We start from the raw sequence: 9,794 nt of genomic DNA, 5'->3' as shown, positions 1-9,794 counted from the left end.
TCATGATAAAGGTCATCCACCAGAGCAATCCAACACTGGGTCTGAACCCAGATTGGAGCATATCCAATAATAACTTCAGTTGCTCCACAACCACTTTCTTCTTCATCGCCTTGCCAAGAAATGGGTGCTGGTGCTGGGTCCATAGTTGTTATAGTCCATTGGGTCCAGGGTGGGTGTACTAGCACCTCTTTAAGGTCAGCAGGCAACATATCATCACACACAGTTGCATTTAGCACATCCGTGGCCCATTCTGTTGCTGGGGTTAGGGCCCTGACATCCAAAGAGAACATGTGCAAGCTATCTGGTGCCAGTTTGGGGAGTGGAAAGACTTCCACGGACTTGTGGGGCTGAAAGGCTGTACAACAGCTTTTTTATTTCTTTAGATCTCTGAGTATCAGGCTAGTATAATCTGGCTGATTTTTTTTTTTTTTTAAGAAAAACCCATTAAAGGCAGCTGAGTTATAGCCTTCAAAAAATAAAGTAAAATGGACACATATTAAAGCAGAGGAACATAAAGCATGTCATTGGGCTTCTAGGATAGTCTATTAGGTCTCCAATACTAAAACGTCAGCAGTATTGATGTAAATGGCAACCACCCAGAGCAGAATTAAATAACTTCATAGATGGCCTATTAAGCAGTGGTGTTATAGTCAGAAACAAAATGGTATTTCTAAATATCATTAAGACTTAATGGGCACTCTTGGATTACTGTACACAAATATGTATTTGTCCAGAGCTTTTTGATCTGAAAACACCTGGAAACCAGCATAGGTACTTTTCAACTCGCAGTATTGGCTTGAAGAAAGCCAACCCCTCTTGATTAAATTTACGTATTGTGTGTGTCAATGGATCCTATAAAGTGCACATTATATGCAGGGGGAACGATTTCTGTCTTTCGAGCCATCCCTTGTGCTTTATGCATGTGGTGTATATGCAAGATGTTCTGCTCATACATCTCAAAGGAAAGCCATTTAGTCAAATGTAGGGATGGGGAACTTGTGGTCCTCCAGATGTTTGTTGGACTACAGCTCTCATCACCTCTGATCTCTGGCCATGCTGACTGGGGCTCAATGGGATTTGGAGTTTAGTTCAGTAGGTCCCCCATTCTCTGTGTAATGGGCCAGCCATTTCACTAAGCAGCTTCCAAGCCAGGTGATGAAAAGGATGTACGGTCTTTATTGCATATGCTTCTGCTGCTCATAAGCAAATGAGTACCCAGTTTTGAGTAAAGGTTGAAGATCCCAATGGCAACATGGAAGGATAAACAAAGAATCCAGTTAGGCACAAACAGGTGGGTGAGCAATAGAGGCGTGTCAGGGCCAAAAAGCATTAAAATAAAGTGAGCCAGACCATTGGGCAATTATTGTCCACACTAATTGGAAGTAACTCACTCTCCAGGGTTTCAGACAGGAATATTTTCCCAGTCCTACTTGGAGATGCTACTAAATATGGGAACTTCTGCTTGCAAAGTAGGTGAACTGCCACTGACTTATGACCCTTCCAGGTAAAGTATGGCATATTAGATTCCTTTATATGAAATAAAAATGTCGCCATGGCCAGAAGTGCGTTGGAAGTGAATCATGAAGAACATGAGGCTTAACAATTTTAGGGGACATAGTCACAGGACCTGAAGCTCCAAAATTGCATGCAGAGAATTGTTGACAAGGGATAAACCTTTAACAGCTCTCTTTTGATGATGCAAGTTTAGGGTCAAGGTGCAAATTCTAATCCGTGTTGCCTATTTCTTTATGTAAGCTATCCACCTACTGAAATGCCCTTTCCTTCTACACAGCTATTAGAGATGCAAGAGCTTTCCCCTCTGTTTTACCTCGTTACTGTATGGGGGTTCTATGAAACTAAGACATTCTGCATATTCAAAATGGTTACAGTGGTACCTTGGATTACATATGCTTCAGGTTACATACGCTTCAGGTTACAGACTCCGCTAACCCAGAAATAGTACCTCAGGTTAAGAACTTTGCTTCAGGATGAGAACAGAAATCGGGCAGCAGCAGCAGCAGCAGCGCAGCAGCAGCAGGAGGCCCCATTAGCTAAAGTGGTGCTTCAGGTTAAGAACAGTTTCAGGTTAAGAATGGAGCTCTGGAACGAATTAAGTACGTAACCAGAGGTACCACTGTACTTTGGAATCTCAGGACATGCTCCTTAAGGAATGTATGTATGCTCCTCTCCTGTGCTGCTACAGTTCCTTCAGTTTACAACTGTTACAGACTTCTACAGATGAAATTATAATCTGCTTCTTTTGTCCAGAGAAATTATGAATGAATCACATCCAGGTAAATTTGTATAGGACTGCAGCTTCCAATCTCAAGCTGCAATACTTTGGGAAAGCTCTATAATGCTACTTGTGCAAGTGATGCAGGCCATTGTTCCTTTATTTCAGATTACATTTGATCATGTGTTAAGCAGTGTGTTTTGTCACTATTTTTCTAGAAAAAAGAGGTGCCAGAACTCACCATGAATGCTTGCCTCGTTCTCTTCGAATGGCAATGGTGCCCACTGGAGAGGTGACAAAACTGAGTTCTGGCTGAAAAAAGCCCAGGGTTTACATATTGGACACATTAATTCTATGCACCGAGTGACTAATGCATATTAGAGACATGAAACTGTGCTCCTGCTCCTGGTGGGGGGGGGGACTGCCTTGCCTGCTGTGCCCTATACCACCCTATACCACCCCTGAATTTGTGGGGATGGGGGCACTAGGCACAAAGCCCTCCTGTGGGATTCCGGTGCTCCTGGACGCTGTCCCTGATCCGCGCCACTAGCTGCAAGAACTGCAAAAGAAACAATTTGGATGAAGGAATGCACATATCTCAAGGAAGAAGGGGGAGTAAAGACTGCTAACAGAAGAGATCTCTGATAAAATAAGACAAGTCGGAGGAACAAGAGAAATCATGAGAAGATACGCCAAGACTCAGTATGGCAAATGACTGATGGGGGAGGGGGGGAAAACCTTCCTTTCTTTCCTTATGTGATTAAACAAGAATCCCCTCCCCTCACGAGTCAGAAATGTCGTTTTAAGGACTTAAGCTGTGGATTTAAGGCTGTGTGGAGATAAACTTTCAAACCAAAGCATGTTTTAAGAAGAGCGTGGAATGTATAAGAGCTTTGGAATGATGCAGTTAAAAATGCCGTCGCCATATTGGGAAGTTCTGTCGGAGGACTTAAGTCTGAGAGGAGAAATAGAGAAATAGAGCTGTTTTTATATTGTGGGTGAAACTCCTCAGTGGGACTTAAGAGCGACAGTTTTGCGAGATTAATGATTGAAAGAGCGATGTTATCTATGAAGGCGATGATATATGGAAACCATCTCGATTTGAGGATTGGAAGAACGGAAAAATTCACACAGGATTATTATTGGTGTTTATCGGCTTAAGGAGACTATCAGAAGAGATCATAAAGAAAAAAGAGAAAATATATGAACAAGATGTGATGTGGAAACAGCAAGATAAGTCTGGATAGAATTGTGAACTCTGTTTGGATTGATTTGGGCTGATTTGGACATTAACACAGTAGCAAGAAGATGATCAGAATCCCCCTTTGGATCTTGAAATATGGGTCCCCCCAACAAAATTTAAAATTCGGCTTTGTAATTCAGAATTTATGTGATGTGATTTAATTTGATTTGATTGGCCGGTTAATAAAAAAAGAAAACTGTGCTTCTGCTTAAAGTGAGGATCTCCAGAGTCACTTTCCTTTCCTGCTTTCCTCCCTTTTAAAAAAGAAAGAAGACTGAGCAGTTTGTAAACTACAGTAGGGGAAATCAGTCCATTTTTGTCTTGTACCTTTTTGGTTATTGTGGAAAGTAGACTCTTAAACTGCATAGACTGAGTGTCAAGCTGTGACTATTAAATACCTTTTTGTGGGGTGGGAAGAAAGGAAGGGACATATGCACACTGGCCTAAATGTACTTCCCATCCCTTACCAAAACAAATACACCTGATGCACACATTCTTGTAAACAGCCCCAAACCTCCCGAGGTTGTAAAATTGACTATTTTTGCCAGGTCCTTCAGACACCAGGAATGATCCGTTCACTGGCAATTGCTGGTTAACACTTGGTAAGATGAGAGTCTGTGTTACTCTGAGAAAGAGAAGGAGATTCTGACTCCCTTGGAGACTTCGGCTCCCTGCTTCCTCGGATTCCTGACCAGGTGCAGATGCTTGCTCATCACCTGGCAAGACCATAAAGATCACCATCTTACCACTTGGTTATCCGAACCCCACAGCGCTAAAGTTGTTGTTGTTGTTTAGCTGTTTAGTCATGTCCAACTCTTCGTGACCCCATGGACCAGAGCACGCCAGAAACCCCTGTCGTCCACCGCCTCCTGCAGCTTGGTCAAACTCATGCTGGTAGCCTGGAGAACAGCTTTGGAACATCTTGTCCTCTGTCGTCCCCTTCTCCTTGTGCCCTCAATCTTTCCCAACATCAGGGTCTTTTCCAGGGAGTCTTCTCTTCTCATGAGGTGGCCAAAGTATTGGAGCCTCAGCTTCAGGATCTGTCCTTCCAGTGAGCACTCAGGGCTGATTTCCTTCAGAATGGAGAGGTTTGATCTTCTTGCAGTCCATGGGACTCTCAAGAGTCTCCTCCAGCACCATAATTCAAAAGCATCAATTCTTTGGCGATCAGCCTTCTTTATGGTCCAGCTCTCACTTCCATACAACACTACTGGGAAAACATCACTACAGGGAAAGCGCTAAAGTTACCGCTTGACTAAACGGCCGTCTGAATTCACCCTGGGGCGGGGCGCGGACACGGAAACGAATCATTCAAACAAGAATCGCTTTCCGGCTCATTAAGGGAAAGCGCATTTCAGGGACAGTGGGGGTTTAGGAGGATCGCCTTGAGTGCAATAGCTTTCCCTTGGAACCGCGAACCAGTCTTTTTTTTCTTTCTGAAGGGGAAAAGGAAAAGAGTCGTTTAGTAAAGGAGAACAGGCGCTGTTTAAGCGGGTGGCCCGCATCTGTTGGAAACGTTAAATCGAACTTCCTTTCCCCACTTTATTTCCCTCTTTTTTCCCCCCAGGAAGAGGGAGGATCGCCTTTCGCTCGCTGTCCTTGGCCTCCTTCCTCCTCCTTTCTCGCTCGCTCCCAGGCCGTGGGCTCTCTCGCTCGCTGTCCTCGGCTATACCGCCCACCTCATTAATAGGCGTCTCACCTGGCCAGCTCCCCCCTGCTACGCTCCCTTGACCCTGGAGGCTTTGACTGTGCCCAGCAGAGCGGAGCAGGGCGGGGTGGGCTGCCTGCAAAAGGGGGGGGGCGGAGAAAGAGAGAGAGAGAGAGAGAGAGAGAGAGAGAGATGCTCGCTCGGGAGATTCGCTGACACAAGCGAGGGGTCTCTAGAGCCCTGGAAAGGCAGTCGATGAACCCTGGGGCGGAAGGTGCAGCGCTTGCCCTCGGAAAGAAAGAGAGAAAGAGAGAGAGAGAGAGAGAGAGAGAGAGAGAGAGAGAGAAACGCACCTCCCCCGCTCGCTCGCTCGCTCGCCTTTTATCAGACGGCCAAAAACAACACCGCGGAAAAAAAAGGCAACAAAACCGCACGTGGCTCCTGGTTGGAGCCGGGCTCGGGACCTGCCAAAAAACAGCAGCCTCCCCCAGCAACCACCCACCCACCCCCAGGCGCAGCCCCGGTTAGCAGCGCCCTGCTTGGAGACGCGATTGTAACTTGTGAAAGGGAAAGAGGCAGCAGCGCTCCAGCATGCAAAGCAAGGAGCTGCAGTGCATTAACGCGAAAGGGCAGCGGAGGGTTATTGAGTGGGTGACAGCTGCGACGCCAGAGCCGGGGAGAAAGGCAGAAAGAAAACTGCTCGCTTGGCAGAAAACGAATCTCTCTCTCTCTCTCTCTCTCTCTCTCTCTCTCTCTTTTGCAGCGGAGGCGCGCGGGTCTTGCTGCGCCCGAGTGGGGAGGGGGGCACTTAAGGACTGTCAGAGCGCCCGCGACCCGGAGAGAGAGAAAGGAGGGATCTAGAAACCGTCACATCGATCGGGGATTTAGATGGTCCGGGGGCACTTAGAAACTGTCAAACGTCCCAGAAATGAGAATGAAAGGGATGTGTGGAGAGAGAGAGAGAGAGAGAGAGAGAGAGAGAAAGAAAAAAAGAGAGAGAGGGAGAGAGAGAAACTCTCCCCAGATGAAAAGGAGAGCTTAACCTGTCCAAAGTGGGCAACAATAAGGAAGTGCCAGGCGAGGAACCACGGGCGAGTAGGAGGAGGAAAAGGAGAGAGGCTCGGCAGCAATGCCTCTCCTCTTAAGTCCCCTCGTCGCTTAAATGGCCATCTCTGAACCCGACGCGGCTCAGCAGCCCTTGCTCGACTCCCAAAGGCGCCCGAGCCGCCCCCTCCCCGCTGGCCGCTCCCAGCAGCCCCTCCCCTGCCAGATGCATTATTAAAACCACCTCGCAATTTGCCTCCCGGGGAAGGTAACCAGAAGGGGGGAAGGTGGCTGCGCAAAGGGGACTTTGTGTCTTTAAGGGGCTGTCAGATCCCTCTTCCCCACGCCCCGCGCCCCCCGGGGCGCCCCCTCCCCTCCGGCTTTCAAAGAGAGCTGCCAGCGCTTAAAAGGTTTGACACACAGAGGCGAGCGAGGCTGGACTGCTCCGCGCTTACACGAGACGAGCGCGCAGAACTCCTCGCTCGCTTTTCCCCCTTTGGTGACAGCCCTTTTGCCAGGAGATCTTTTGTTGCCTCCGCAGCCAATCAAGGCTTTTTACGACACAGTTCAGTTGGGATATAAAAGGAGAGTCCTTTTTTTTTTTCCTCTCCCCCCCCACCCCGGCCTTTCCTTTCCCCCAACCAGCAAGTCACCCACCATCTCCAACCCAAAGAACTTCTAGCCATCAGAAGAGCAGCAGCAGCACCAACAACAACCAGCACCCAGCAGCTGCGGCTCGCCATCCCTCCCCATCCCCCCTGCACGGCCAAAGCAGGGCGATTTTTTTGTTTGTTTGCAAGAGAAAGGACCGGGGTTTGGTGCGGGCGGGGGGCGGGAGGGTGGACCGCGCAGCTCGCCCACCATGCGGGTGCCCAGGTCTCGTGTGCTCTTCTGCTGCCTGGTGCTGTCCTTGGAGTTCTGCACGGGGGAGCCGGCGGAGCGAGGGGCGGATAAAGCGCCCACGGTGGGAGTCCCCTTGGTGACAGAGGCAGAGGACCAGGGCTGCCCGGTGTGTCTGTGGCGGAAGCACAGCAAGGAGATGAGGCTGGAGAGCATCAAGTCGCAGATCCTCAGCAAGCTGAGGCTCAAAGAGGCGCCCAACATCACCCGAGAGGTGGTCAACCAGTTGCTGCCCAAAGCGCCTCCGCTGCAGCAGATCTTGGACTTGCACGACTTCCAAGGGGACTCCTTCCAGCACGACGACTATCTGGAGGAAGACGAGTACCATGCCACCACCGAGACTGTCATCAGCATGGCACAAGAAAGTAAGTTCTTTGTTAAGGAGGCACGGCCGCGCTAAGGGGGTCTTTGGGTGCATGGGAAACGCAACTTTAGCGGTATCTTGTGTTTTTTTGGGGGGTGGGGGTGGGATGAAGTGGGGGCGCCGAGCGAAGGAAGAAAGCCTGGCCACCCCACACCGCCTCTGCAAGTCCCGGAGCTTATTGTTTATTTCAGCGAGGAATAAATCACTCGGAGAGAACAGGCAGCGCTGCCATCCTCAGGGACCCCTGAGCCCAGATTGGTTGCTCTTCTGTATGTGGAGGGGGATGCGCGCTGACCAGGTGTTCAGGAGGCATCCTCAGCCGCCTCCTCCTCCTCCTCCTCCACAGCGCTGGCAATATTTCTCAGACTCTCTCCATGAGCTGCTTTATTCCATGCTGAACAAGTCGAGAGCAATGGCCGGGAGGGGACTGACCTGAATGGTTGGTTGTTCCTGTGTTGGTGCACATTAAAAGGTATCATCTCCCTGCCCTCAAAGATACCTTCGGCTCCCTTTCCTCTATTTGCAAAAAAAAGAAAGGGGAAATGCAATGAGGTTATCGCCCCCCCCCCAAAAGCCCCACCGTCGCTTTTAAGTTGTGCAAAGTTCTTTGCCAACCGGCTGCGTCTGAAGAAGGAGAGGTCTGCTTTGTGTAGAGTGGCTCCATCGAGCCTTTTGCGTTTGGAGTAAACTCGTCTTAGCGGTGAGCTTTGTCGCTGTGCTCTTTGCGGATCTTCTGTGGATTGCCGAGCTGGGGCTTTGGAAAAGAAGGCGGTGGGGGGTGTGTGTGTGCGCGCGCGCATAGGTTGGCGTTGCATGAAAAGTACTCCCCCCCCCCTTGCCAAAGCCAAATAAACCTAGGAGAGGTCATGGAGAGGCTCTGGCCCCGAAGCGCTGCTGCCAAAGGTGTCATGATTCTGAAAGCGGTCTGCCACTCCAGCTCTCTTGCAAGTAGAAAGGGGGAAACGGCATTTCTCAGCTCTGGAGAGAGTGTGGCTCCTTTTTCTCCCCCTGCCAAGTGAAGGCGTAATCCCTTTTGTGAGGTTGCCTTTCGCCAGCTGCAAACAGCTCGAGAAGTTTGCCCAGCCCGAGGCTTTGGAATATCCAGCTGCCTCCCTGAGCATGCACACACACTCCCTCCCTCTTCCCTTTCCAGGTCTGCCAAGATCCATGGCCCTTTGTACTTCTCCCATTTATTGTAGACTCACATGGATGGCATTTCCCCCCCTTTTGTGCAAAAAAACCCCCCAGTTAAAAATAAATGTTTCTTAGTGTTTTGGGAAAACAGAGTCGCCAGGGGGTGGTGACAGCTTGGGCCTAAGTGCTGTGAAATATTTCTTGCTGCTGTGTCCTCTTGCCAAGTTTATTTGTAAGTGGGCTGAATGTGAAAACCCAACAGCAATATTCAACCTCTGGGAACCTCTGGCATATTTCAAAACTTGGGGCATCACCGCATGTGTCAGAGCTTGGTGTTTGAAACCAACTCTGGAGTGAGCACTGCCAGATATTTTTTTTGTTGTTCTGGGTATGCAGTTATTTGGAAAGAAGGCCTCTTATTTATTCACTTTGAAATATGCGCCCTCTCTAGAACATAATAAGTGACATGGGTAGTGTGGCCTGTGGGTGGAAGATAGAAAGAATGTCAAGCTTTCTGTTAAAATCTCTGTGTGACAGGAGCCACACCGTTCACTTGGAGTGGTAGGGACATTTGTCCCCAGTGCCAACTGAACAGGGACACAAAATGGGCACAAGAGATCTTGTGCTATTCCTTCAGGTATTTTTAAACAAATGTTAAATTTTGTGGCTCCCCTCCATCCCGGAATAATTATACAGTGGTACCTCGGGTTACATACGCTTCAGGTTACATATGCTTCAGGTTACAGACTCCGCTAACCCATAAATATTACCTCAGGTTAATAACTTTGCTTCAGAATGAGAACAGAAATCGTGCTCCGGTGGCACAGCAGCAGCAGGAGGCTCCATTAGCTTCAGGTTAAGAACAGTTTCAGGTTAAGAATGGACCTCCGGAACGAATTAAGTACTTAACCCAAGGTACCACTGTATTTATTTTCAACCAGCTCTTAGCTTACTGTGAGGCTCAATGAGGGTGACAGCCCAGAACCATTTGCTTAGCGCCAGCAGCCTAGCACAGTAAAGCACATTCAGCCATTGTATATAGCCACAGGTTGGGGAGAGGGCCAAATCCTAAACATATGGCTAAGCAGATATTACGGATTGGATAGCAGCAGGTACTTTTTTTGTACCACAGCTGACTTGCTACGGTGCAGCAAACAGCAGGTGCATTCTATCTGAAGAGTGAGTCCTTGGAACCTCAGAAGCGGTACCTTTAGGGGTAACAAAATCT

General features: G+C 48.8%; 1 protein-coding gene across 2 annotated transcripts in view; it reads left to right on the top strand.

The window, feature by feature from the left end:
- The first annotated feature begins 5,632 nt into the window (after positions 1-5,632).
- GDF11 (growth differentiation factor 11) overlaps positions 5,633-9,794 on the top strand; it is a 37,442-nt gene continuing 33,280 nt past the window's right edge. For both annotated transcript variants that reach the window (XR_014153315.1, XM_081849860.1), the window contains exon 1: positions 5,633-7,433. Coding sequence is in view for 1 of the 2 variants with exons in the window: in XM_081849860.1 (XP_081705986.1) it covers positions 7,031-7,433 (403 nt within the window). In the remaining variant the exon portion in view is untranslated. The remainder of the gene's footprint in view (positions 7,434-9,794) is intronic.

The sequence above is a fragment of the Podarcis erhardii genome, assembly GCF_964252035.2.
Source record: "Podarcis erhardii genome assembly, chromosome: 2".
Lineage (NCBI taxonomy): Eukaryota > Metazoa > Chordata > Lepidosauria > Squamata > Lacertidae > Podarcis > Podarcis erhardii.
This window is presented reverse-complemented; position numbering and strand designations above follow the sequence as displayed.